Here is a 26,430-nt window from a genome sequence, read left to right as displayed (position 1 = left end):
AGAACTTATTTGACACACCTTCGCAAAGTTCACCACTATTGGAACGAAAATGCGGGTCTGTAAACGCAAGTTTTTTCTTCAGCCTTCAGAGATGCTAATGGTAGATTTCAATTTTCCACAGGCGTGTACTAAATGCAAAAGAATTATCCAAAATGTTTCGCACAAAACGGGCAAAGCCGGACAATACCCGCTAGCTTACTTATATATAACACACCATTTTGGGCTGCACCGATTAATATCCAGAAGTAATAGCCTGTTACTCTTATGATCTCTTAGTTATTGCCCATTTTCATCTCCTTGTGATGCTTCCACAAGACTTGGCAATTAACTATTCAGAGGACCTCAAAAATTTGTTTGCAAATTCATTGAACTATCACTTGGTCGAGCTCCCTTCGGCTGACGTTGATGCCTGCATTGGGGAAGCTCCAATTGATTTGTGTGCATCGGGCAGGGTCCAAAGTTTGTTTTTGCCTTAGCCGGCATTGTTTTCTGAGACTTATGAGGTCGTTTGTTGCTTGCATCGGGCAGCGGGCTTAGTCTCCTCTCACCAAGCAATCAATATTGGCAACATTTTGGTTTTATGCGCCCAAGAATGAAATGCAAACGAGTTTAAAAGGCTTTTTGGTCAGGGTCTTTATTGCCAAAAAAATTCTTTCCACACACATTCTTTTCGTGCTATGTTCTTCAAATGCAGACAGAAAGGCTGAGACAGAGATTTCCAATAGAAATGTGCGTCGATAAGCACAAAATGGGCAAAATTTGAGTTAAGCTTTATTTTGCATTTGGCCATTTCAACATGTTCAATATGTTGTTTATTTTCATTTCGAACTTCCCCACTGACCCAATATCCAAGCAGTTGTATCCATAGGAACAGAATTGCGCAGACGTGGTATTTGGCTGTCGCATGAACTAGTGTCTTGCATAAGTCTAATATAAATGTTGCCCGGTCGGGCAATATACTTGCTTAAATGAAAATAACTAAGCAAGTATAAACCTTAAATGCCTGTACCTACAAGTGTCAACGGAAGCCGAATAAAAGCAAGTAACCAAGAATGTTCAATGTCTAAAAACAAGTGTGTGTCACATTGACAAAAGAGAATCAACTAGGTTCAGAACAGAGAAAATATTAATTCTCACAGAAAGGAAAACCAATAGCTACTCGTCTCAGTTAGTTGTGCTCGTGTGATTTTTCATTTTATTTGGCATTGCGAGCAACGAAGACGACCTAGGTTTCGTATTTGACTTTTCAGTATAACTTAAGCTGAAATTTTCACTTTCGTTTTTTTTTTTTCATTTGTACGAATTTTTTTTGCTTACCATCCTATACGCACGTTTACATCTTAGCGTGCACCTCCATCATATAAGGTAACTACAGTGAAAATTCAGCTTTCTAGACCTTACGACTTAGGCTTGATCAGTCCGTTCGGACAAACAGTTTATATATAAAAATAGTAAGCTTCTTATATTCGAGTTTGTGTGTTTGAATAAAGCTTGTATGGTTTAGAAGCTACTAGATGATTATTCGTAGAGAAAATAATGAATTCACTAGTCTACAAAAATAAACTTTTTGTTTTTAATTTGACAACATTTAAGAACACATTTTAAAAGGCGCAGTACCCAGCGCAAAAAACCTGGCTAACTTATTCACTTTCGCTATTGGAGGAAACTGGCAACACTTGCTCTATATTTTTGTCATGATGGCCGTGCTCAATATTGTCATCGTCATCATCATCATCATCATCTAACTCGTCCGTGGGTGCTGTTTTCAGGCGAGCTATCAGCTCCTTGGCAGGATTAAAAATGCCATTGGTTTGCTGTGAACAAATTATGCAACGCTGCGACTTCTTGTACTGGGCCAGCGCACATTTCTCGCAGAAGTAATGCTTGCACCTAAAATGTGTAGAGATTTATTAGTATATGTTAATAAGCTGTATATTAAGCCAACTAACTTGGTGACCACAGGATTAACAAAGCTCTGCCTGCATATGTGACACTTGAATGGCAGGGATTCCTCATCCGAGTGAATCTCATATTTATGCTCATCCCCATCCGAGTCACAATCTCCCCGCCGTTGCGCCTCGTGATCCATTTCTAGCTGCCAGCCGGCTTTATAGTCACTGCGATCATGTAAAAACTTGCAACTATCACCAAAGCCACAGTAGCCTGTCTCTTTAAAATCTTTACAAATATCTGGCTGATAATCCCAACGTACAGTCGCACGTAGATGCGCCGGGGCCCGTATGGGCCCACTGCGCACCATGCCCGAGCTAGCATTGCCCGCCGCAGTGTCCTTCTTTTTGTAATATTGCGCATAATTATTAATGCCTCGATAGATCTTATCGTCCGCTTTTCCCTCGAGTTCTTCATTGATTTTAAGTGAGCGCGCGTGTATCGCCTGGGCATCGCGATCCAGTTCCGTGTCCATTTCATTAACGGCAGTGGCGCCCTGATCCTGAGGTCCACTAGAAAGAGCTTCACGCTTCGATTTATAAGCCACACCCACAGCATTGCTATCGCCCGCCGAGTCAGCGTCGCTGCCTGATGAGTCGAATCCTCTGGAGCCTATTTCCGCCTTACGTTTAGCTAACGATTTAGTGCTTTGGAAGTTTGGATTAGTACGCTTCCGACGATTTTCAGCACGAACTAAGGCACTTGTTTTACTTTTCAACTCCTCGTCGCTATTTTTTTCTGTGGTTATATATATTTTAGAACTGTGTTTTATCATTGCTTTTTGCGCCAATTTTGGACTTACCCGAATCGTTGCTGCTGGTGCTGCTGACTTTCTTCCGCCTCATACCCGAACCTTTGTTGAAATTACGCTTCTTGAAGCCAAATGTAGAAGTACTTGGCGCCTCTTCGGACATTGTATTACTTATTTGCTATAAGTGATGCCGGTTTATTTACGTATCGTGCGTTTTGCTACAGTTTAGTGCTGCACATATTTATAAACAGAGTATTTTACAACACAGCTGCGACACAAAACCTTATTTCAGGGCTGAACTTATTATGGAACCAGTACTGAGCCCTGGTACCGGTATAAAAATATTCTGATTCCTTTCGCGAAGATAATTCTTATTAAGACAAAATCTACATAAGTAAATATTTTGCTTCAATTATTGTATAGATACTATAATTTGTAAATTTTAGACCATGAAGCTGGAACTGGTGTCCACCACAAAATCCTTCGAGGGCGAGCAACGTGTCTATAAACATCACTCTAACATATTGGATTGCGATATGACCTTTGGTGTCTTCTTGCCACCTGCGGCAGTTGAAGATAAAACCCAATGCCCGGTGGTATACTTTTTGAGCGGCTTGACCTGCACGCACGAGAACTTTGTGCAGAAGAGTGGATTCCAAGGGACTGCAGCTAAGCAGGGCCTCATCGTGGTTAATCCTGATACTTCTCCACGTGGAGTAGACCTGCCCGGTCAGGATGATGCTTATGACTTTGGCAGTGGCGCCGGCTTTTATGTAGACGCTACTGAAGCACCCTGGTCAAAACACTACAAAATGTACAGTTATGTCACGCAGGAGTTGCCTGAAGTAGTCAATGAGAACTTCCCGACGTTGCCCGGCAAAAAGGGGATTTTTGGTCACAGCATGGGCGGACATGGCGCATTGATTTGCGCCTTAAAAAATCCCGGTCTGTACCAATCAGTCTCTGCATTTGCACCAATTTCGAACCCTTCGGAATGCCCATGGGGCCAGAAGGCATTTACCGGTTACTTGGGTGCAAACACAGAGAACTGGCAGCAGTGGGATGCCACCAGCCTGGTCTCAAAGTATGCCAGCACACCGCAAGAACTGTTCATAGATCAAGGATCGGCTGATAACTTTCTTATTGGCAAGCAACTGCTGCCAGAAAAATTGCTTGCTGCAGCTGCCACCAACGACCACATCCAGACCATATTCAAGCAACGCGAGGGATATGACCACAGCTACTTCTACATAGCAACATTTATAGCCGAGCATATTGATTACCATGCCAAGTTGTTAAAGGCATAAGGGATAAAACTAAAATGTTCGAGTTTTGTTTGTAAAAAGTTATGTTGACGAATAAACTCTGTATATACAACTGCACTTTTGCCTATTTACACTTGTCTACCTGTTTCTTATTTTTGCAAGCATGTGTAACATCCTTGCAAGGTAAAGTTTAAGACAAAACGTAGTTTTCGTACACTTTGACTCCAGTAACTTAACAAAATAATATTAAAACAATACATTAATCATAAATATTGTGTAATTGTAGTTTTATTTGGGCTCAATAACAAATGCATATTAATGAAATTGTATCGATTATTCTTTCCAAAATCAACAAATAATAGTTCAAGTAATACGAGATGCCTTTTCAGGAGTTATGATAGAAGTACATACCGGTGTTTCAAGCCTCACTGTCCACTAAAATCAATGTAAGAGTATACACCGATTGTGTGATTAACACATCTGAAACATGTCAGAATCCAAATAAATTAGTAAGGTTTTGACTCTTTCAACAATGAATAAAAAAAAAATATAAGGCGTTATTTTGCATTTAATACACTCGACGCCTGTAACTCATCTCCTTCCAATATAACATGGAAATCCGTTAGATATCGAGATTCGTCCTAAATTCTGGCCGCAACTGAAAAAGTGGCACAAAAATATAGATCATAGTCTCATTTGGTATTTTTGCAGCTTGGATCTGGTTTAGGAAACCCACCTTTCAATTTATAATTCGCGTGCTGGATGAAAAATTATCCAACGCGCCTCCACACAGGCCTGAAATTATGAAACAAATTTTTAACATCGAAGCCAAAGGACCGGTTCAGTGGGCTGGTGTTCTATCATAAGCTCCACGGGCTAAGCTGGTCAAATTTTAAAATTGTCATAATGGAAAGAATTATATCGATTCACAAAAAGAACGCGTTCGAATAGCTTAATCTTAGAATGCTTAAAACACCTTAACAAAATACTTAAAAAAATAATAAATCTATAGACTTGCAATGCATCCGCTGTCTGTGTTGATCAAGAAATCGTCATCTTGAAGCAACTGCGTGGGCGGAGTGCGACTGGGGCTCCATTCGCAGCTTGGAATGAAACCAATTTCCGAAAATTTATTGAAATAGCTATGCTCATCAACAATTGTCAGTGGTTTCAGCGGTGGCTGGCATTCTGGTAGGCCAAAGCTGTTTTCCTCCAGAAATCGGGTGCAGCCCTCATCCTCGTACGCGGGCGCAGGCTGTTGCTGATAATCTGTTAATAAATCATCGATAAAATCATTCCATGAACTTGATGGCGGCTCATTTATATATTGTTCTGCGGCTACACTACCATTGTCGTCGTTCAGCACGCCTGGAAAGGAGTTCGTCTCCATGGGCAGCTCATAGCTGCTGCTTGAATAAGTTGATATAAGGGAGCCATCAGGTGAGGCAGCCCGATTATCCGGCGATGAAATGTCCACATTTAGTACTGTGGTAACATTTTTGTTATTTTTGCAATTACCCAATACGTCCTTTAAATATTGACACTCTTTTTCGAGCTTTTGTGTTAATTTAAACTGCTTCTTAAGTGCTTTTAGCAAGGATCTGTTGGTGCTACGAGTTTCGTCAAGCTCCTTTTCGACTGCCTCCATGTACGCCTTCTTCTTGCGGCGATTTTCGCGCGCAAGCAACGCATTTCTGTTGTATACATTGGGATCTGGACGTCTTGTCGGCAGCCGAGCTGTTCCGGTTTTACGTTTTCCACTCTCCCCTTCAGCATCTTTAGTTTCATTGACGGATTTTCGCTGTGCTGGTCGTCCAGTCGATATGTAAGAGTCACTGTCGCTATCGGAGCTGCTTACATCAACAGACGCATTACATTGGTATTGTGCGACCAATTTCTTTAATTCCTCCATTATTTTGAGTTTTGCAAGCAGGTAAAATGTTTACTATTATGTGCTCTATTTCACGATAGATCCTTGTCTTGTACTTTACCTTTTATTTAATTATATCTATAAATAACATTCAACGAAATATACTTTCTTTTCTATTGTGAAATTGCAAACGTTTAGAGCGAAAAATGACGCATCGTGTTTAAGAAATCTAGTGATGTGATAACACATTGCGATGCCGATATACCAAACATGTTTATATCGATATTTAACAACGATAGCTTGATTTTCCTCTGGGTTCCTCTTGTACATATTTTATAGTTACTTTTCATATGTTTATTTTATTATAAATTTTTGCTTTATTCTTTCTGCGCTTGCATTTATTTATCTTTAACGTATTATTTTCTTAGTCACCTTACATAGCCGTATATTTGATTTATACATCCAAATAAAAACAAAAACAATTAAAACAAGGAAGCTATGCACTTTATACATTATGTACAACGATTTAACTCATATTGTCGTTTTTAGGTTTAATGACTGGCATGACATCACTGAATTAAAACTGATCTTAATGGCAGTCACTGTTTTTTTGGATAAACAAGTCCATTAAATTCCAGCGGATGAAGAGATTTACTTGTAGAACGTTGAAGCATCACGTGAACTGGATTTGGGGGGCATATCCCCGTTCATTTCACACGAGAGGCATGCAAATGTGCGTAAATTGGATTGAGCCAGAAGTGTAACGTTTCCGAAGACTATCGTTTTAGTTTGGAATGACACCCTGCATATAAATATATCGCAGGTGCTACGAAAAGTAAACTTTTTTTTTAAAAGCACATCAAATTGAAACTTAAACTATTTATACTCTATCAACAATTACATAACATTTTAATTAAACGCCATTCCGCATTTTGTCAAAGTCGCTAATTTGATAATAAGTACATACAAATCGCCCACATAAATATGTCTCCATAGCAGGCACCAAGAGTGGGGGCAAATGTCACTTAAACCGTTATAGACTAAATGACACCACCCGACGCGTGTCCCTCAAATGCCGTCCATTTCGAGGCTGTCGTTGTCCCCGTCATTGCCATCATTACCTACCAATACACATGAATGCATTTTAAGCTTGTCTACTTTTAAATACATAGTAATTTAAGTGTGGGATCAGTGATTCCCATCGGCACAATATAGACTAAATCATGCATACATGCATGCATACATATATACTTATGTCTATCGGTATGTACATACACACACACACATACATATGCACGTGAGTCTGTGTGGCACCGGCTATTGTCATCGGCTACGTTCTGAGCTGGACTTGTATATAAAGGTGATAAATCTCACAGTCTGAAATTCAGTTCAATTCCAACTCGACTCAAAGCCGGTTTTCATTTTTTGCTCGAGACCTTCTGGAATATTAAAATGCGTTTTGCTCTGTTTACCATTCTGGGTAAGTTATAGTAGATTAGCGGACATGAAATAAAAACAATGAAATAAAAAAAAAATTCTACTACAATGATATTTGCATTGTGGGGTAGCGCATAGCTTAAATATATAGATTATAATCATATGTTGTAGGACCCTATTTCAAGATCTCTATATCATACAGGCTTGTGCAAATATTAATTATATACAGATAGTTTTTTATTTATATGATAACCAAACAATCTATAACTTCTCATGTATGGCTCATAGAATAACTTGCAGATTGTACAGCAAACTGACCCCTCTAACATCTTTTGAGATAAGGTAAAAATAAGTAGTTAGGGTAGTATAAACCGTGAATAAGGATGTGCTCTTTTTATAGCACTTAGTAAGATTTTATTTTCTTTTTTTCACTGATTAGCGCTGTGCCTGTTGGCGCTCGTCTTTGCCAGTCCAGCCAAGGACTCTAAGAAGCCGGCAAACAGCTGCGCACGCGCTTGCGGCGACGACTACGAGCCCGTGTGCGCCAGGACTAAGAACAGCAGCAAGGAGCGCCTCTTGACGTTCGGAAGCCCGTGCGTCATGGCCAATTACAACTGCCAACACGCCGACGATCGTAAGTCTACTTTGTTCAATCTTAAATTGGCGTTAAATGTAATTTTCACTTGCAGCATTTGAGGTCAAGTCAAAGGGCGAATGTGGCGGCGGCGTCAGCGTGCGTCTATCATAAAAATTGCGAACAATTGCGAGCGTTTACAACTGAAAAAATCAATATCTAAAGTCTAATGGCACAATCAATAAAATAGTCTACCTACATATTCAGATTTGTTAACAGTTTATTGATTATTCATATACATGTACATTCTACAGGCTTAAATTTGCATAACTAAAAATTTAAATGGCTTCCGCACAACATATTGCCTATTCACAAAAAGGGTATCTAATAGTTAGCTAACCCTTAAAAACACACACATCTTCGCATTAACATTCACACATCGCTTAGATAAGTTCAGTTCCAGCTATTTGCCATGGTTTGTATTCCACGCACACACCACTGCACGCACTGTCTATCTATAAAAGAGAATAGCGATAAAAGATATGTTTTATAGTAACTTATACTACTACTCACACATTTATATACTATAAAATCCAATGCAAATAATATATGTACGCATATTGTTGTTTTCTAATATTGATAACTTATAGCTGTTATCAAGTTTGTTGGTTTGTATTTAACTGGAGTATTTATGTATGCGGCTTTAATTCGCCTCCTTCTTTTGCTGCTTGACCTTATAGTCGGCTAGGGCGGCTTTAATTGCATCCTCGGCGAGCATGGAGCAATGCAGCTTGACGGGCGGCAGACGCAGTTCCTTGGCAATGTCCGTATTCCTCAATTTACCTGCCTCGTCAATAGATTTGCCCTTAACCCACTCCGTGGCCAAGGAGCTGCTGGCGATGGCTGAGCCGCAGCCAAATGTCTTAAACTTGGCATCAACGATTTTGCCATTCTCGTCCACCTTGATTTGCAATTTCATAACGTCTCCGCACGCTGGTGCGCCAACCAGGCCGGTTCCAACGCTGACATCCTTCTTGTCCAGGGAACCCACGTTGCGGGGGTTCTCGTAGTGCTCGACTACCTGAAAGAGAAAGTCAATTGTTAACACGTAATTGTTTTCTTATAGCGTGCCAAAAACTATAGGTCGTACAGTACAATAAAAACAGACAAAACATGTAATTATTTAGTATAAAATATGTTACGAAAGAAATTTGCGTGAGGCGAAATCTTAAGTTTAATACATACATTCTCATGGTATAGTGCCACCGGTACACTCTGAACTCGACGCAGCTGGACTTGTAGAAGTCGAGATGATTTTTGGATAAAAGACATATTTATTTCGAAAATGTTCTTGCTTCAAGTCAACTGATATAAAATGAAATGGTTGTGAAATAGCAGCACGAGAAGAGTCGAAAATAAACACACTGGATACTGCGTAGTTTTTATCGAACCAGCTCAATGACTGGAACTAGCGTTCCAAATGGAACTGGTACAAAGAAGCTTTGTTCGTTCATTGGTACTCATGGAATATTCTTTCTTTATATGTATGTATGTATGTATATAGACATATGTATATATGCAAGACATTTGATATACATGTACAATGTATAATGATTTCTTGCCAGCATATACTTTGGATGTTCTGTTTGGGATTACTTTTGTTTACATATATTACTTTTGCTAAATAGGGAAATGCGGTCGTGAGTCTCGAAAACAACAGCCCCATTTACGAATATGTAAATTAGTTAAAGGGAACATACGAGAGTTATTCAATATCATTTAAACAAGTAATTTATTGAAAAAGGAAAATAAATAAATATCAATGCATTGTTTTACATAGAATTTTGTTTTTATTCGTTTATTATAGCATTATAATTATATCTTCAATGTTATATTCCATCTCCATATCCTCGACATCGACTTATTTAAATATACAAAAAATTGTGTGTTATAAAAATGGTTTAATCTTTTATCGGTTTTGTTGTTGGTTGCTTGCTTTGCTTGTGGGTCGAAGGACGAATGTCCATCCAAGAAATTGGCTGTTAGCCCGTTTTAGCTGCACCCACCTTGTGAGGAGATATTAGAGCACGCAGCGCTTCAGTCTTCGACAGCATATTTCTGGGTCCATTCACGTGCATTGCGTATGGCCTCGGCCTCATTGACCTTCCACAGCTCGGCCACATCGTTGGCTAGCGGATCATCGGGATTGGGCGCACTGAGCAGCGCCTGAATGGACAAGAGAATGGTGCGAATTTGCAGGGCCGGACTCCACTTATCCTTTAGCACATCCAGGCAAATGCGTCCAAGACGATCGATATTCGGATGGTATATTTTTGTGATGAAACGCACCTTGGGTGCCGACATTGGATAATCCTCGGGTAGAAACAGCTCCAGCTTGAAGACGCCGCCCTCAAACGGCGAGTCATTTGGACCGGCGACCACTACATGAAAATAGCGCGCATTGTTTTCATCGGGAATTGCATTAATTCCGGGCACCGGCTCCTGCATCAAGCGCTGCGTCTCCTTTATAATGCGACGTGGCAGACTGGACATGTTTTAACCTTCTTTTTGTCCCAGTTGTTGTTGTTGGTGCTTCTGTTGTTGAGTTCACGCAACTTAAGAATGACAAAGGTAAAATATCTTTTTGGTCTGTTCCGCCAAAAGAAAGTTAACTGATCTGCACCTGTCTAGCTTCGTTTAATTGAGATGGACATAGGACTATTACAATGACGAGCTGTAAAACTATTATTTATAGTTTGATCGAGCGTTTTATAAAAGCAAACTAGCCTGTGTCCCTAAAACTTGAACAAAAAAACTAGTTCAAAAATTGGAATAAATTTGCACAACAGCTGCTGAGCAGTGTTGGTAAGTGTGTAACAATGTACATTGCGTACACGATTCAACTAAAAATATCTCGTTTGTTGGCATGAACGTGTATTAGGCGACGGTGCCGATGTCAAACTGCCAGCAAGAATAGCAACAAAAGGCTGTCTTCCACTTCTCAAAGACGCCCAGCAAATTTTTTTAATTAACACAAACCGTTTTACAAGTTGACTACCATGACGTCACGAAAACGGAGCGGCAGTGGTTCCACGAAACGCCCCAAGGAAAAGGTTTGGAATGCACCTCAATTCACCTGGCTTGACTTTCATTTCATGCATTATTTTGATATTTCTTAGGTTGTTTACATATACGAGTTGCTGTGTCGTGGGGAGGATCCCAGCGCGGATAGCCCCGAGTTCTGGCACGAGTTCTTTTTGCTGCAACCCAACTTTGAGTCCCTGGAGGACCAAATCAGCAAAATAAACAACGAACAGCTGCATGTGGTTAAGCCGAACCTGAATACACTATTCCAAAAATGTATAGAAATGCTGGACACATCACGGGGTAAGACGTCTAATACTTGACACATACACAAACACACAGATCTAAACCTCTTTTCACGCGTAGAGGATCACCCCAAGCGCCTGTGCAACAGCCTGCAGACATTATGCTCGCTCTTCTATGGCATATTCAGGAAGTGCAACACCGATGCCAGCTCGAACATACTGAATGAGATCTTCGGACACGAGACAATGGATGAGTGGCTAAAGCTGCTGATGCAGCATTGCAACCGGATACTGCTTGGCGATGTTACCGAAAACGCGCGCTTCATGTGCTTGAAACTGTTGCTGGTGTTGGTGACTGGCACGGATGTCAGCCAGAACGTGCTCCTTGAATACCTGATGATGCACAGCCTGTTCGATGCTTTTGTTCGCCTGCTGAGCGATCCCACATTTCGTGCCCAGCATGGCCACGACATTGTCATACTGCTGACCATTCTGGTGAACTATCGGAAGCACGAGGCAACCAATCCGTATGTAGTGCAGCTCTCCATTCTGGCCGACGAGCTAGCGTTGAATGGGTAATGTGAATCACTGATTAAATTATAGATAATTAGACAAGCATGTTTGATAACGAATGTCTCATAATGTGCCTTTATCGGTTTTGTAGCTATGGCCAAATGATCTCGCAGTCACTCATTGATTTTTGCCGCCAGTATATGCAAAGCTTAAATAATGTGCAATCCTCTTCGTGGTTTTCGTCGCTCTCAAGCATGGTGGGCAACATGTTCGTTTCCGATGAGGGTTGCGAGCGTGTGCAGCAGATTAAGGCCAACAATGGTCTATTGCTGGCCCTGTATGAGGCAGTGCATCTCAATCGCAATTTCATTACGACCCTGGCGCATCCACAGGCAGAGTCGAGTGCACCGCCATCGCCCAGCAACACATTGAGTCTGACACAGCCGGTGCCAGATCTAGCCAATGCGCCCATCATAGACATGACACAGTATCCCACAAATCTGCTCGTAGCAGTTTTTCAATATTGGTAAATCTATGACATTTCTAGTCGATTGATTCACGTTAATTATTGTGTTTCCACAGCTCCATTGTTATGCAGGACAACAAGAATGAGTCCAGCATTGCCAATTTAAAGCTCTGCTTTCTGATACTCACCTGCATATCAGAGGATCAGTATGCAAACTCAATGATGCATGACAGTAATTTGACTTTCAAGGTGATGTTGCATCGCGCCCAAATGCGTCATCGCAAGCTTAATGTGGATCGTGTGGGGAAGTCGCAGCCTCTGGCAGCCACATTGCTTGATTTGCTGGTGGAGTTCATTGTCTCGCATTTAATGAAGAAATTTCCCATGGAGCTATATCTGTTGTGCATTGGAGTTATTCATCGCATTCTGTGCTATCAGAAACGCTGTCGCGTTCGCCTCAATTATCCTTGGAAGGAGCTGTGGTCGGCTTTGATTGGTCTATTGCGCTTCCTGGTCAATCAGGAGCAGACTCTAGTAAAAAAGTGCAATATATTTCACTTGTCGCTGCAGGTGGTCAACATTTTCAATCTCTTCATTACGTACGGCGACACATTCCTAGCCACAACAAACAGCTATGATGAGCTCTATTATGAGCTAAATCGCGAGGAAAAAGTATTTACGGAAATACACGCCATGGGTAAGCGAACGAAGGAAAATGTATTTAAAACACCTTTTAATAATATTCTTTCTAGTTTTGCGCTACACCACTATGCCGGAATGCGAATATAAGGACGATGTTATCAAGCTACTAAATGCTCTTGTCAACATACTCGCCATTGTGAAGCACTTTCAAAACAAAATTAAGGAATGGCTGGCCGAGCAGGGTCTGTCGACACCGACGGAGGAACAAATACTTGATGTCGTACGCAAAAATTATGACCTTACACTAAAGCTGCAGGACTCGCTGGATCAGTACGAACGATATGCTGAAGCACCGCTGCACAGCAGTTTCTTTCAGGCCATGGTCCGTGATGTGGTCAATGATACGCGAAAACACATCTACGGCTATGTTAAGGAAGCTGTGTCCATTATACCCGAGCAGGAGGTGTTACTAGCAACAGTTACCGCCTCAACACCGACGACACCGGGGCCATCCACGTAGGAGCCCACTGACTCCCAAGACTGTTAAAATTGCTTTCTGACGTTTAGTTATATAATTATATCCTTAATTATTCAATCTCTGGAAGCATACACTCGATGTAATCTATAAGATTAAAAGTGCTTTTGCTAGCTTTTGTTACCTTTCGTTGTCGAGCAGTGCACTTATACATAAATATAAATATACATAATTATGTATGTGAAAAATTATACGTATATGGCTATCGCTACTATTTATCATTATAAATGTATTTTAAATATATTTCGTATATTTGTCTACATTTTCATTGATTGTGTTTTAAAATGTTGGGACTGGTCTTTTTCACTTTTGAGGTTTTTGTTTACCAATTGGGGTTCTTGTTGATTAATTCTCTCCACAAAACAAACATATAGTTGATATAAAAAGTTCTTAAAAATGTTCACCCTAATCGTTCAATAATCATTTGTAAATTCAATTAAGCTGACAATTTCACAGTATGAAAATTATTTAATCCATTTTATTTATATTTATATACTTGTTGCTCCTTTATTAATACCCAAGCTTTCTAAGTGCTTATATCTTTTTCATACAAAAAAGTAATTATATGTAATACATATTAGTATATATATTAATTTTGTTGGCTATATAGACGCTTCCTAAGTCTAATGCATCTATGTGGTTTATATATGTATACATTTTGTATACAACATTTGCAAACGATGAACATTTTCAATGCAATAAAATAGATCATAGATAAAAACAATTTGCAAATTGCGTAGAATGAAATATCAATATTCGATTAAATTAATTTAAAGTTGTAAAATACATAGCAAAAAGGGTTAATAAATTTCATTAAAATATACAGTTGCTTGTTATCAGATTTTTTATACAGATATTTCTTTTTTTGCTTTCACTTCGATAATTTAACTCGTTCGCTTATATAATTTATACGACACCTGGTTCAAAAGCAAATCGATCACTTAAAGGCACAATTAACAAAAATTTGCATTTAAATTAGCTCTTTCTTTTTCATAATCAATATCTAAGTTGTGTTATTTCTCTTGTCGTGGAATTGTGGCTTATATGATATTTGATGATGTTATTTACAATTGTTTATATGAATTTAATTAGGTTCCTTTTATGAGAGGATTGTGTGTTTGGGGGCGGGAATATATGGGTCTAAGTAACGTTCTAAAACTATGTAACTGTAGTGCTCTACGGCCTAGAAGTGATCCACCTTGACGGACACTGTGTGGGCAGCCGCATTGCTGGGCAGATCAATGTTGTCCCATTCGGTATGGAGGTTCTTCTCACTGTCGGTGGCCTTGAGTGCCAGACCCAGTGATGCGGTACGTCCGGCACAATGGGGTATATTGAGTGTAACGGGCACCAGAAACTCAAGGCCCTGCGGCCCGCACATGACAAGTGGCGATAGCATCGTTTCACCTGGTTAGGAGATTACAATATTTTAGATATCAATTGTTTTTCATTTTAAGAGTAATAAAGCTAATTGCAAGTATATGCTTGTGTTGGTGGGTGTGATTGTTTTAGGAATAGCGAAATAATACAAGTTTGGTGTTGTTTGGTGTGTTACGGCATGTGAAGTAATAGAAAAAATAAGGTATATAGCATAACATTTAAAGGAATAGATTTGGTTGATAGGGTTATATAAAATAATAATTTTTGTCTACGAACGTTTTTGTTTTTTTAAAGGTACCAAAGGGAAGTTCTTTTATATATTTTGGAGTATATACATTTTATATATAAGTATATCTATTGAAACCATGTTGATTGTATATTATATGTTTATTATATGTGTTGTAATTTTGAGTGAAATGAAAGAAACTATTTATATATATTTAATAAGTTAAAGCGTTTAAGAATATGAGTGTAATATTAATCATTTCCATCAATTCCATTCCGCCAATTAGTATATAAAAATCAACTAGAATTAAGAACATGCAGGTTAAGCTGAATTATAAGAAAATCCAAACTACAGAGTTAGATCCAACTAAATATAATATATAAATATATATAATATAATATTGCACATTAATAATAAAAGAAATGCCCCTTTCAGAGCTCAATTATATAGAAAATTTGCGCAGTTATTTACAAAACGATAAAATGAATTTTAAAAAATATTTTAAACATTAAATATATTTTACAGCTGCGAATATTCAAAATAAACAGAGTTCCGTTAGGGGAATATCTTTATATACATTGTACCTATATACACATAGATTAAATAATTAAAATGATTTGCATTCAAAATATCGCAAACAAAATTCAAGTAAAAAATAGAAACTTGTGAATTTGCTTTAGTAATAATTATAGTTGCTTGTAACTTTAATTGTTGTTTTTGTTGCTTTTGTTGCTATTGTTGCTGTGGTGGCAATAGGTGGTAGTGAAGGTACAACACAATACGAGCAATACGAGAGTAAGAGAAAGAGAGAGTGTGTGTAGAAAGTTAGATAGACCAACCATTCTCCATGTCGAGCGGCGGACCGCCAACGGCCTGTCCCATGCGCGGATCGCTGACGGTAAAGTAGATCTCCTGACGCACACCAGCCGGAATGGCGCCCGGCGGTATCTGCAGCGAGACGTGCCACAGCTTGTCAGCCAGCGTGCCACCGCTGGCATCAAAGAAGCCGCGCGTGGTGCTTGGCTCACGCGGCAGGCTGGGAAATGCGGTGGCACCATTAGCCGGCACTGGACCAGCAATGGGCAGGGACATGCTGCTGCTGAAAGGTGTGCTGGTCGCATTGGGCGGTCCAACCGGCAGGCTGGCCTGCGATGTGTACTGGGTCTCAATCGAGGTGCAGCTGTCGGCCATCAGCGAAGAACTGGGCGGCGGCGGCGGCGCTGTGCGCTTTAGTATGTTGGAAATGTGAAAGGGCGCGCGTAGTGCGCGAGGTGACAACGGCTGTTTCGAGGCGGAAATTGGCTCTGTGGCATGGGGGAGTGGGGTAACCTGATCGGTGGCCTCAAAAACATCATCCGACATATTCTGCGTGTCGCTGGCCAACATAGCTACATTGTGCTGATTATGCTCGATAGCTGTGGGTTGCTCCGCAGGCTCTGTGCTGCTGTCAGCCTCATTGGGCTGGTCGTCCTTAGTCGCATCCGCATCCTCATTCTCATCCGCATCGATCTCGTCCTGCACCAACGGCGCTTGACAGACGACGACGGGGGCCAGTGTATTCTCAACGACCGTGTCCGAGGACTTTTGCAGGTCTGAGCGGCTCAGCGTGCTGTCCTGGGCATCCTCGGGCTGTGCATTTATTTCCACCTGCACCTGCTCCGTTTTGCACTCTTTCTCCTTCTTCTCATCGGTTTCGTTCTCTCGTGATTGAAGGATGCTTTCTTCGCGCGTCTCATAGATGGGCGCCGGCCGGCCCATGTCTCGCTTGGTTACATAGATCGGTTCCGCCATGCTGTCCAGCGCCTCGCGTCGCGTCTGATAGATTTGTTCGCGAAGCTGGCTGCGCGTACCCTCCCGCCGCGACTGATAGTTGCTATCGGAATTGGAGCGCTCGGAGCGGTCGTCGCTGCGCTCGGATTGACTGCTGCTTTGCGCACTCAGTTCGCGTTCCATGTCGCGTTTGCCCTGTATGATGCGTTCCTGCATTTCCCGCTTCGACTGATACAGATGATTGCGCTGCATTTCGCGCTGCATTTCGCGACGCGTCTGATACATGGGTTCGGCCTCCTCGCCCTGCTCATTGGCGGCGCCGGGATAGAAGCGCCGCCGTGTCATTACCTCAGAGTTGGGTGCACGCCGCTGGTCAGGCAACATATATGCGCCCTGGCGTGTCTGATAAATGTCCGGCGGCTGTCCTTGCTGCTCATAGCCATTCGCAGCATGAGCCTGGTGCATGTGCCGTCTGCCAGGTGGTGCGGTTGCACCACTATTACCCCCACGATCCGCCGTTGTGGTGCTGTGTCGACGCACAATGCGTCTTCCGCTGCGGCCGCTGACAGCCGCCTCGGCTTGACGTCGCTCCAGATCGATGCAGGCGCGATTCGCATATAGATCGTACTGATCATAGCCGGCATAGCCTGTGTCTGGTGGAGGCCGTGCCATGTGCCGTGGTACTGTGCCCCCAATATTGCCATAGATATCTTCACTTTCCAGATTCTGGTAGGTGCTGTTCATCAGCTCCTGCTGTGGATAATGCGGCGCACCGTAATACGGATCCGCTGGTGGCGGCAGCGGCGGCCGCTCTTCATAGCCAGTAGCCGGGTAGGTGGGATATTCGTCGGGATAGTAGGGCCGCTGGACGCCGCGTTCAAGCATCGATTGCTGACGTCGCAGTCCCTTCGGTTTACGCTCCGGCTCCACCATGCTATTCATGCGACGCAGTGGTCGTGTCGATTTGATAAGCGCATTTTTCAGTGCCGCGAGCGGACTCTTCAGTACCGATTTCTTCTTCTTGTGCGGCGGCAGTGGTGGTGGCGCCACCTCCATGCCATGCTCATCATAGTATTGCATTTCCTGGCCTCTATAGCCACGACTGCCTGTGCCGTAGTGGCTGTAGTAGTTGGGATCTTGCGTGTGCGGCGGTCGCTCATTGGGATAACGGGGTGCGGATCGGGAGCGTTGCATTTGATGCGTATATGGATGTGCTGGGTGTGGATGAGCCGCTGCTCCTGCTGGTGCCACCGCTGGTGGCGGCATGGCATAATAATTATCATCATAACGCGCATCGTATGGCTCCATTTCGCTAAAGTTTTGAATTTATTTTATATTTTTTTTTGTGTTTCTTTTTTTTTATGGAGATTAGCAAAAAGATTTTTCTGTTTTTTTTTTTTTAGACGGGATCAAACTTTGGTGCGGCAACGCGCTATGGGAAAGTGACTTGAAAAGCTGATTGTGCCAGAAATTAGGGACTAGAAAACACTACCAGGAAGCAATCGGTCCGACAATGAATTCTTCTTTGAACTTTTGCCATTTTGAAAAAAAAAAAACGTGAAGTAGATTTGTTTACGAAAAAAATATGCATTTCATACAAAAATTTGTGCTTGCAAAAATTAGTTTCTGTTTCGCGATTTTCTGCAAATCTTTCGCATAAACACACAAGCGCATACCCAAAGTTGTATTTCTTATTATATAAATAAGTACAATAAATACTTATTAGATTTTGCAAAAATAACCAAATTGTAGATATGTAATACAAAGAAAAAAAATTGTAACCATTTACCATGTTCAAGTATTTTCAGTAAAAGCAACATTTATGAGAGTACTAGAAGTCAATTAGTCGTTTTTGGGTGTTAGTTTTAAGCGTAATCATAATAATATTGTATTTTTTCTTATAAACCCAAAACCAACAATTCAAATACACAAATGTGTTGAACTCTAATTAAAGGAAATAGTTCAGAAAAAGATATATGCTCGCAGCATGAGTATATGTAGGGTGTGTATAGAGAAATTCTAGAATAAGTGAGTGTATACTAAGTAGAACTGTGTGTGGCAAAAAGTTAACCCGAAAAATGTTTTATTTTCGTTATTTTTATTTTTATTTATTTAATTTTTTCTTTCAAATTTTAATTTTTAATCAGCACAAAATGTGCGCTAAGCGAGTCGAGATATATATCTCTATTTTTTTTTTTTTGGTACATTCAGCTTGCAAATTTGTTAAGCATTTTGGTTAATAATTTTGGTTATTGCAAAATACAATAATTATTTATGCGTCACTTAAGTAAATCAAACAAGAATTTATCTTTCGGTTTTATGCGAGTTTTTTTGTGCGTTTTGTGAAAAAATTGCGACAAATTTCCAATTGTTTTTATGCATTTAAACATTTATAATGACCAGCAACCGCATGATTATGAATATATTATATATTGGCAGTATGAGAGAGTTTTGATTGATCGACTGATTGACTGATTGACTGATTTATTGTTGTAAATTGTAAATCACAAAATGACATATAACAAAAATAAAAACATTTTTCGTTAACAGATTGTGCTTGTAAACTGTGTACACAGTACGCAGGTGTACAAGGTGTGTAGAGCTTTGAATTGGCCTAGGTCTTAAGTAGTCTCCAGATACGCAAACAAACACGCACACACACACACACACACACACACACACACACACACACACACACGCACACACGCACACACACAGCTTGCCGAAGCTGTAGAAATTCTCAATCTGTTTGTAATTCAGTTTTTTTTTTTTTGGGGATGGGGATAATTCAGTGTACATTGGCTTATAGTTGGATTTGAGCACTTACCTCATGTTGTGATGGTGCCCAACAGCGGCGCCGATCTGCGGCTTACGATATAATTCAAAGGCGGAACCGCGCTGTTCCCGACTCCCAGCCAAATCCAGTGCGTGACGTTCGGGTGTATGTGGTGGTAGATTGCCTAGAAAATTACAAATTTAAAAAAATGCTCGGTTATAAGGAGAAAAATCCCCAAAAGCTACATATACAGGATGTTGCCAAGATTGTTATAAATTTATTGAACTAATAATATACTGTTAATTGTTTGGGTTACTTCAACATATTTCATTTGGATTTCTTTTCAAATAGGCAAATTATATTAATTATCTTGACCAATTTAATATTTTTATTTTTCAAGTCTAATCTATCTTGAATTCCCCTTCTAAATTACTTAAATTTAATTGAAACTCGAAATCTTTAGATGTCATCTCTCTCAAATAAGAGCTCGAAATATATCTTCTTCTAGAGCATAAGCCGAGTTAATTTATTTTCCATTATATCCTCCAACTTTCATAATATCGATAAATAACGAAGAGTATAAGAGCTTGCTGGTATACACCTTCTGCTATTGTATAGACAGACACAACTTTTATTAATTTTTTGATATATTGTCCCTTTGCTGTGTATCTGCTGTACGGGTATAACCGAGTAGGGCACATATACTTGCACTTTATAAGCCTCGTTTAAGTAGGGACTTACCTATTGGCGGTGGCATGCCCCGATGTGGAGCAATGTACGGTCCGGTGCCACTGCCACCATTGTAGTGATGACTGTTGCCATTGTAGCCATTGGCCTGGGGATATTGCTGCTGCTGTTGCTGCTGGGTCGGCGGTGCTTGCCCGTAGTTGCCAGTGCTGGTGCCGTAGGTAGGCTGCTGCATGTGGCCATTGCTGGGCTGGCCCTGATGCGGTGAGCCGGGTGCCGGCGTCTGTGGTCCGTAATGATGATGCGAAGGCGTCGGGGGATAGTAGAATCCATTGGGCGAACGGGGTGAACCAGAGTCCTGCAAAGAGCAACCACTGAACGAAATGGCTCCAAAAGAGTTTTTGATTAGTTACTTACGCCATTCTCCCAGGGCGTGGTGCCACCGCTGCCACTGCTACCGCCGCTCTGCACAGGCGGCCGATAGTTTTTGGGCTTGGGTGGTGGCACGGGCTTAAATGGTCCGCTGCCATTGCTGCTGGGCGTGGCACTGCCATTCATTTGCCCACCATTGCTCACATTGGTGGGCTGCACAACGTTGTGTGGATTTTTTGGAAGCTTGCTGTAGTCGGCTGCCGATACGGAGTTGTTGCGGCTAGGATTTTTGTGATTGTGGTTGCATTTTTGGGGCGTGATGGAACATGGTGTTGGCACATACAGTTTATACGTGTGTGTTGGTGTTGTGGTAGTTGTATTCGAGTGGTTGTGTGGTTATGATAGCGCATAAACAAATTGTATGAAACGTGTCGATGGGCACAAACAGAAGCGAGAAAGAGAAAAATATTTGACATAATTATAGGATATGTGTGATAAACTATGTACGCAGCTGTATATATATAGATATATATATTTAATTAATTGGGCAAAACAGAACACAATTAGATAGTTTTAATACAGTCGTCGTTTATTGCACAGCAGACATTTGGAATTTTTTTTGCATGGTCTATATACACAGTTGGACTTGATGAGATGCAAGGTCTTTAAGGGGGCATACAAACAACTATTTTGATAAAAGAATTTATAATAACAAAAGAAAATTAAGACTTGTATGGAAAATAACATTTAAATGCAGGCAATTGGGAAGCTCCAGAGATACACACATATATAAACAAAATTTCTTTGAATGAAATGAAACTATATGTATACAGATATAGATCTATTTTTGTATAGTTCATCTCATTTAACTCTTGAGCTGTGGTGCAATATCGTTTAAAAAGATTTCGTTGTGGCTTTACTAAACGAGCGTATCGTAAGCTGAGACAATTGGAAAATTGGGCGACATTTTGAGGCGGGGCGCAGCAATGGGTCTACGGGTCCAGTAGCCCAGGCCCGTTGCAGTTGCATCCATGGCGCCGAAACGCACCAGGCTGTTCAGCTGTAAGGCCGTGGGCGGCTGTGAACGATGTGATGTGTATTTGAAATGCATGGGACTAGGCAAATGGTAGCGTCTACATGGACGACAGCGCAGAGCGGGCGACAACAAAAAGGTACAATATTTTTGTATATTTACGAAACATTTGAAAGTGCATGCGATTGAAATGCCGAAAACATTAGAGAAAGAGAGAGGAGAGAGAGAGAGAGAGTAATAGGTTTCTTTATGATTTCACGCACGATTATACGGAGTGCTTGGTGTATAAGACTTTACTTATTATTCCTAATAAACATACCTATATTTGCCGTAATCAGTTTTGGTTTCCACCAATGGTTTGCGCGGACTGCTGTCCAGGCCCAGATTCGATGGACGCTGCGGTGTGCCATTGCGCGGATCTGCGGAGGGATTGAATTGAGTGAATATTTGCTGAGAAATCAACTGTTCGCAGACTTACCAATATTACGGGACGCATTCAGATCATGATAGAGTGGCCTGCCGGGACTACTTTGGCGATTCAGATCATTGGCCGCCCCAAAAGCGCGATGATCGTGCGTTGCGGAGCGACCATAGTCATGGGGCTGCCCCACAGGCGGCAGAGGACGACCACTGGAAATATTGTTATTTGATTAGCTCTAATGCCAGGTCATCATAACTTAGAGCTAAACAGTTTCTTTTTTCAAACATTAACGAACCCGTTCAACAATAGTTTGTCATATATATATATTTAAAACTTTAATAAACTTTCGAAAATATTAATTTCAAATACTGAAAATATTTTTATAAATATTTTCGTAAATATTTCCATATGCCAGATTTGCACTTGATCTGATCTCTATCTAGAATTGGCCTCTTCAAAATTTGTTTAGATAAATAAAATACCATAGTTGGTTTCTAGTTTAAATTTACTTTAGTGCTGTGGCTTTTCAAATGCTTTATATTTTGAACCAAACCATTTTGAAGAAAAACATTTTTCGGTTCAGCTATCAGTTCAGTTGTGTTTTGAGAATCTGGATTGGCTTAATGTTTGGCTCATATTAAAAAATAATAAATTGAATATCCGGGCTTGAATCTCCTTTCTTTTTGTATTAATATTTATATTTATATTTTTATATCTTACCTTGCATTTGGCACTGATTTGAGATCATCGGGCGCATTGGGCCCCAGTCGGCCGAGATTCTGCATGGCCAATTGTGTGTTATTGTAGGAGTCGTAGCTAGAGACGCTGTCGTAGGTGGAGGCAGGACCTCCATTACCGTTAGTCTTGTGCTGTGCTGGGCTGCCTATGGCCGCATTCATGCGCGCCTGTCGCTCTAGAGAGGCCTGTTGCTGCTGACGTTCAATGGTATCGCCGCCGGCGCCGACCAACGCATTGCGCGTCACATACTCGGCCTGAACATCGTCCTGGAGCACGGCCTTGCCGAAGAGACGTTCCTGAGCGCTGCGGCCCAGTGTGCCGCCGGAGCTGCCGTTGCGTGATGAGCTGCTAGAGGTGTTCAGGGGCAGATCACCCGGCTTGGACTGACGGTCGACGCGCGGCGGAAGATCCGGTGCATTGATGCCATACAGGGACTGTGGGCGTGTGACGCCCACTGTGGAATCAACTGGCTGCTGCTGCTGCTGCTGTTGTTGTTGCGGCTGTTGTTGTTGCTGGGGCATATGGGTGCCGTAGATGCTGTACTTGCTGGAGTCGAGGGTCTGGCGTCGACTCGGTGGCGGCTGCACGCCATGATCGTAGGGTACCTGTGTCGGTGCATAGCAGGTGAGGAGTGAAGGGCAGCGAAATAGATTAGCACACACTGTGATCAATATGGATACGATGGATGATATATTAGAGGGCCTGAGCTGGGCGCATCGGGGCACTTGGGTGGTGTTTAGTGGGGCGCATGCTCGTAATGTTTAGAATTAAGTTGGGCTTGTTTGGACCTCTTACCGTATATGGAGGTGGTAGTCCTTCACCAATTATGTCTCTATCCCTATCCAAGTTATCCTGGTTAGTGGCAATCGATGGATCTGAGCTCGCTTTAACCAATTGCGGCAAATTGCCAAGCGACAATGATGCGGATGGCCCGGGACTTAGCTCCAAATCAGATTCGGGACTTGATGCATACGATAAACGGGATGTGGTCATGGGGAATAGGAAATCATCGGAGAGGGATTCGACGGGCTGGGGTTTTGTAGTTTGTTAAATGAAGGCACGTTAGGAGCGGAGCGGAGCGGAGTCAAGTTAATTTAATTTTGAATTGGTTTAATTAGCGATATTCAAGAGTTTTGCAAAAAATTAACGCGGTAGCAATTTTGATTGTTGTCGGTTATCGGTTATCGGTTATCGGTTATATATATATCGGGAAATAGCAACCAACGATTTGTATTTTTTGTTTTGTTTGTAAAACAGCAACAAGAAACGTAAATGAAACATAGCAAATTGTATGATTGATTGTTTGGTTGATACGTTCGATTGAAATTCATTTGTATTGTCAAGCATATTGAATATATAAAAATAGTTTTTTTTTGGACGAACACAAGATAATTTTTTTTTTTTTTTTTTTTTAGTTTTGGACGAGGACATTTGTTGAGTATTTCGTTATTTGTTGATAATTGTTGGTGTTGTATTGAGGATTTTTTTTTTTGATAATTGTTGTTGATTATTATGCGGCGTGTTTAACGGGATGATTAAGCAGGAAATGACCATGATGATGTATTGCATTTTTTTTTGTTTTTGATTTTGGTTTTTGTTGTATGTAAATAAAAGAAACAAATGAAAACGATAAACATTTAGTTAGCAACTTGATATCAAATATTTTGGGTATATGGTAAAAGCAAAAAAATACATCACTCTAGCTATAAAGCGAGCGATTCTTTTGCGTAGACTTAAGCTAATATTATGAAGATACGAGTAGATATGAGACATAAATATTTGTATGTATATAGTTTTGTTAGGTATGTTTGTATGTTGATGTGGATGGGTTTTTGAGACCCACTCGTTGCGTTTAGCTTTAAAATAAAGGTTCCAATTCAGCTATTTGCCAGCACAATTGGAATATTTTCAGAGATTGTTGGCCGAAAACAGCTGATATTTTAAACTTATATAGCCACTTTGTGCTCAGAAACTTTAATAAGCTGTGTTTAAAAGTAATTTTTAATATTGGATTCATTTACAATGCAATGAGCAAAAGCAACGAGTAGAGTGTTGTTGTTAATGATTTCTGCATGCGTTAACTACACACAAATATGTACAGACACAAACACACACTAAATGAACACTCAGATATACGTAATTTAGATTTGGTTAAAGCAACTACATTCAGTTTTGCAGGCGACTAAATTAACAACGAATCTCATGCAATGCAATCGTTGCTGCGGCCCACATTTTTGTTGGAATCCGCATTGTTATTGTTATTGTTGTTGTTATGATTGTTGTTGTTGCTGTTGCTGTTGTTGTTGTTGTTGTTGTTGCTGCTGCTTAAGTTATTCAAATTGGCTATCTGATTGGATAGATTATTAAAGGCCAGGTTCAAAGATCTAGCGGCCGGCGTCACCCCAAAGCTCGCCTCGTCCGCCCCATCATCGACCAAGGTGCCGGCGCTGCTGCTGTTGCCATTGCAAAGCAAATCGCTACTGGATGAATAACTACTATAGGCAGCGGTCAATTTGGCGCTGCTGACGCTGCCGTCGGGCAGCCGCTGCTGTGGCTTGGCCACGGGTGTTGCCTGCTTGCCACCCACAGCGGCGCTGCCAGCGCCAGTTGACGCCTTGGTGGCTGAGCCGGCCGCCTCCAGCTTTAAATTGCTGTTCTTCTCCCTGTCCTGCAACAGATTCAGACTCGAATCGAATACGTTCTTCTGTAGCAGCTCGTGGTAGTAGTAGGGCGTGGTGCGGCGTTCTATTGAGACGGCACGACGACCCAAGCAGGCGGCAGCTACCGGCGCACGTTGACCGCTTCGCTCACCATGGAGGGCGCTGTTCAAATAGAGATAGCTACTGCTGCTGCTCAATAAATTGGGCTGCGAACTGTGGTACTGTGAGCTGGCATCCTCATTGACAGAGGCGCTCTCAATGCCTCCGCCTCCGTCCAGTAGGTGACCTTTGCTGCCCGGCATGGAGGAGGCGGGCTTTAGAATGGGCACCATGGTAAATGACTGGCGACTACGCGGCTGCAGCTGCTGCTGCTTTTGGTTGTCTGCCGAGGGTAAGCTGGCGTGTATATATGGACCTCGCTCATAGCTAACGGGCGGTGGGCGTGGCGGCGGTGTTAGCGTGCAATCGTTAAATGGCATTAGCGAAAAGGAGTTGCGCCTGAGCCGCGTCCCATTATAGCGCGGCACCGAGATTGAAGTGGGGCGACAGCAGGCGAACTTGCAAGGCTGTGCTATATAGGGTGGGAATAGCATTTCGGTTGGGGATTCGGGAAGCTGCTCACATTGAGTTTTTATTGAATTAATGCATGTGTGTGTGTGTGTTTTTTTTTTTCAGGGTGGTATGTGTGTCGTGATGTGTTGGTGTGTTGGTGTTTCAGACGGGGAAAAAATTGTTAGAAAATAAAATTAGAATATTGACCATAACCAGTTGTAGATAAAGAGAATTCAAGAATTATTAATTAAATTAAAATTAGTTAAAGTCAAGTTTAAGTTGGCTCAGGTCGTGTGTGGGAGTTGTCAAAATTACAGTGATTATAAAAAAAATGTCAATATTTCTAGAATCTAATATTCGCAATAATGTCTATTTAGAAAAATAAAACTTTCAACACTTTGATTGTTTTTCCTTTTAAGAGAATCCATGCAACTGATAGATCACTGTACTCTTTACTGTACTAACTTAAAAGGGTCCTGCCTT

The 26,430-nt window shown here is 41.3% G+C and overlaps 8 protein-coding genes across 24 annotated transcripts in view; 3 read left to right on the top strand and 5 right to left on the bottom strand.

Moving 5' to 3' along the window:
• Positions 1-1,551: 1,551 nt before the first annotated feature.
• mdlc (RING finger protein mdlc) lies at positions 1,552-2,963 on the bottom strand. Its single transcript, XM_002053225.4, has 3 exons — positions 2,753-2,963; positions 1,950-2,688; positions 1,552-1,890 (listed from the first exon to the last, which is right to left on the bottom strand). Exons 1-3 carry the CDS (start codon positions 2,862-2,864, stop codon positions 1,641-1,643), a joined length of 1,101 nt encoding a protein of 366 aa, XP_002053261.1. The 5' UTR covers positions 2,865-2,963; the 3' UTR covers positions 1,552-1,640.
• A 23-nt stretch (positions 2,964-2,986) lies between these two features.
• On the top strand, positions 2,987-4,083 carry LOC6629346 (S-formylglutathione hydrolase). The gene is made up of 2 exons (XM_002053226.4): positions 2,987-3,095; positions 3,148-4,083. Exon 2 carries the CDS (start codon positions 3,151-3,153, stop codon positions 4,006-4,008), a length of 858 nt encoding a protein of 285 aa, XP_002053262.1. The 5' UTR covers positions 2,987-3,095; positions 3,148-3,150; the 3' UTR covers positions 4,009-4,083.
• Positions 4,084-4,236: 153 nt separating this feature from the next.
• On the bottom strand, positions 4,237-6,073 carry LOC6629347 (uncharacterized). Of its 2 annotated transcripts, XM_070207057.1 has the most exons (5): positions 5,958-6,073; positions 5,314-5,872; positions 4,985-5,235; positions 4,703-4,761; positions 4,237-4,624 (listed from the first exon to the last, which is right to left on the bottom strand). In XM_070207057.1, exons 2-4 carry the CDS (start codon positions 5,612-5,614, stop codon positions 4,711-4,713), a joined length of 603 nt encoding a protein of 200 aa, XP_070063158.1. In that variant the 5' UTR covers positions 5,615-5,872; positions 5,958-6,073; the 3' UTR covers positions 4,237-4,624; positions 4,703-4,710. The 2 variants fall into 2 exon arrangements, with proteins under 2 accessions (XP_070063158.1, XP_070063157.1); XM_070207056.1 differs by having other exon boundaries at positions 5,314-6,067.
• Positions 6,074-7,160: 1,087 nt separating this feature from the next.
• On the top strand, positions 7,161-8,115 carry LOC6629348 (vasotab). Its single transcript, XM_002053228.4, has 3 exons — positions 7,161-7,316; positions 7,713-7,907; positions 7,963-8,115. The coding sequence occupies exons 1-3, from the start codon at positions 7,289-7,291 to the stop codon at positions 8,019-8,021; spliced, it is 282 nt and encodes a 93-aa protein (XP_002053264.1). The 5' UTR covers positions 7,161-7,288; the 3' UTR covers positions 8,022-8,115.
• On the bottom strand, positions 8,110-9,262 carry IscU (Iron-sulfur cluster assembly enzyme). 2 transcript variants are annotated; one of them, XM_002053229.4, is made up of 3 exons: positions 9,093-9,262; positions 8,421-8,928; positions 8,110-8,362 (listed from the first exon to the last, which is right to left on the bottom strand). In XM_002053229.4, exons 1-2 carry the CDS (start codon positions 9,177-9,179, stop codon positions 8,551-8,553), a joined length of 465 nt encoding a protein of 154 aa, XP_002053265.1. In that variant the 5' UTR covers positions 9,180-9,262; the 3' UTR covers positions 8,110-8,362; positions 8,421-8,550. The 2 variants fall into 2 exon arrangements, with proteins under 2 accessions (XP_002053265.1, XP_015027219.1); XM_015171733.3 differs by having other exon boundaries at positions 8,110-8,358.
• A 412-nt stretch (positions 9,263-9,674) lies between these two features.
• Positions 9,675-10,667, bottom strand: LOC6629350 (ubiquitin-conjugating enzyme E2 N). Its single transcript, XM_002053230.4, has 2 exons — positions 10,531-10,667; positions 9,675-10,462 (listed from the first exon to the last, which is right to left on the bottom strand). The coding sequence occupies exon 2, from the start codon at positions 10,398-10,400 to the stop codon at positions 9,945-9,947; it is 456 nt and encodes a 151-aa protein (XP_002053266.1). The 5' UTR covers positions 10,401-10,462; positions 10,531-10,667; the 3' UTR covers positions 9,675-9,944.
• A 99-nt stretch (positions 10,668-10,766) lies between these two features.
• On the top strand, positions 10,767-13,600 carry LOC6629351 (armadillo-like helical domain-containing protein 3). Its single transcript, XM_032435107.2, has 6 exons — positions 10,767-10,960; positions 11,027-11,234; positions 11,298-11,751; positions 11,841-12,215; positions 12,272-12,852; positions 12,908-13,600. Exons 1-6 carry the CDS (start codon positions 10,907-10,909, stop codon positions 13,315-13,317), a joined length of 2,082 nt encoding a protein of 693 aa, XP_032290998.1. The 5' UTR covers positions 10,767-10,906; the 3' UTR covers positions 13,318-13,600.
• A 673-nt stretch (positions 13,601-14,273) lies between these two features.
• The window catches only part of pyd (zonula occludens-like protein polychaetoid), a 111,701-nt gene continuing 99,544 nt past the window's right edge, over positions 14,274-26,430 (bottom strand). For 5 of the 15 annotated variants that reach the window (XM_032435072.2, XM_032435080.2, XM_002053232.4 and 2 more), the window contains 9 exons: positions 23,531-23,764; positions 22,718-23,340; positions 22,055-22,206; positions 21,896-21,995; positions 20,589-20,823; positions 20,226-20,529; positions 19,536-19,668; positions 15,778-18,020; positions 14,274-14,739 (listed from right to left, as the gene is read on the bottom strand). In XM_032435072.2, coding sequence (XP_032290963.1) covers positions 14,516-14,739; positions 15,778-18,020; positions 19,536-19,668; positions 20,226-20,529; positions 20,589-20,823; positions 21,896-21,995; positions 22,055-22,206; positions 22,718-23,340; positions 23,531-23,764 — 4,248 coding nt within the window. In that variant the 3' untranslated portion in view covers positions 14,274-14,515. Of the gene's footprint in view, positions 14,740-15,777; positions 18,021-19,531; positions 19,669-20,225; positions 20,530-20,588; positions 20,824-21,380; positions 21,677-21,895; positions 21,996-22,054; positions 22,207-22,717; positions 23,341-23,530; positions 23,765-24,165; positions 26,010-26,430 lie in introns of those variants that run through there. The other 10 variants (XM_032435091.1, XM_015171729.3, XM_015171731.2 and 7 more) reach the window with 5 other exon arrangements.

Source organism: Drosophila virilis, chromosome 2 (assembly GCF_030788295.1).
Source record: "Drosophila virilis strain 15010-1051.87 chromosome 2, Dvir_AGI_RSII-ME, whole genome shotgun sequence".
Taxonomy (NCBI): Eukaryota; Metazoa; Arthropoda; class Insecta; order Diptera; family Drosophilidae; genus Drosophila; species Drosophila virilis.
The sequence above is the reverse complement of the archived record's forward strand: the minus strand, read 5'-3'. Positions and strand labels throughout refer to the sequence as shown.

Coding starts and splice junctions, on each gene's coding strand:
- LOC6629350 (XM_002053230.4), bottom strand. CDS start 10,400: ATGTCCAGTCTGCCACGTCGCATTATAAAGGAGACGCAGCGCTTGATG.
- LOC6629351 (XM_032435107.2), top strand. CDS start 10,907: ATGACGTCACGAAAACGGAGCGGCAGTGGTTCCACGAAACGCCCCAAG. Junction 10,961..11,026: donor CGAAACGCCCCAAGGAAAAG/GTTTGGAATGCA, acceptor GATATTTCTTAG/GTTGTTTACATATACGAGTT. Junction 11,235..11,297: donor AATGCTGGACACATCACGGG/GTAAGACGTCTA, acceptor TTTCACGCGTAG/AGGATCACCCCAAGCGCCTG.
- IscU (XM_002053229.4), bottom strand. CDS start 9,179: ATGTCTTTTATCCAAAAATCATCTCGACTTCTACAAGTCCAGCTGCGT. Junction 8,929..9,092: donor TGGCACTATACCATGAGAAT/GTATGTATTAAA, acceptor TTTCTCTTTCAG/GTAGTCGAGCACTACGAGAA.
- LOC6629347 (XM_070207056.1), bottom strand. CDS start 5,878: ATGGAGGAATTAAAGAAATTGGTCGCACAATACCAATGTAATGCGTCT. Junction 5,236..5,313: donor CGTGCTGAACGACGACAATG/GTAGTGTAGCCG, acceptor ATTTATTAACAG/ATTATCAGCAACAGCCTGCG. Junction 4,762..4,984: donor ACACAGACAGCGGATGCATT/GCAAGTCTATAG, acceptor TCATAATTTCAG/GCCTGTGTGGAGGCGCGTTG.
- LOC6629346 (XM_002053226.4), top strand. CDS start 3,151: ATGAAGCTGGAACTGGTGTCCACCACAAAATCCTTCGAGGGCGAGCAA.
- LOC6629348 (XM_002053228.4), top strand. CDS start 7,289: ATGCGTTTTGCTCTGTTTACCATTCTGG. Junction 7,317..7,712: donor TGCTCTGTTTACCATTCTGG/GTAAGTTATAGT, acceptor TTCACTGATTAG/CGCTGTGCCTGTTGGCGCTC. Junction 7,908..7,962: donor CTGCCAACACGCCGACGATC/GTAAGTCTACTT, acceptor TTTCACTTGCAG/CATTTGAGGTCAAGTCAAAG.
- mdlc (XM_002053225.4), bottom strand. CDS start 2,864: ATGTCCGAAGAGGCGCCAAGTACTTCTACATTTGGCTTCAAGAAGCGT. Junction 2,689..2,752: donor CACCAGCAGCAACGATTCGG/GTAAGTCCAAAA, acceptor ATATAACCACAG/AAAAAAATAGCGACGAGGAG. Junction 1,891..1,949: donor GTTAATCCTGTGGTCACCAA/GTTAGTTGGCTT, acceptor TACACATTTTAG/GTGCAAGCATTACTTCTGCG.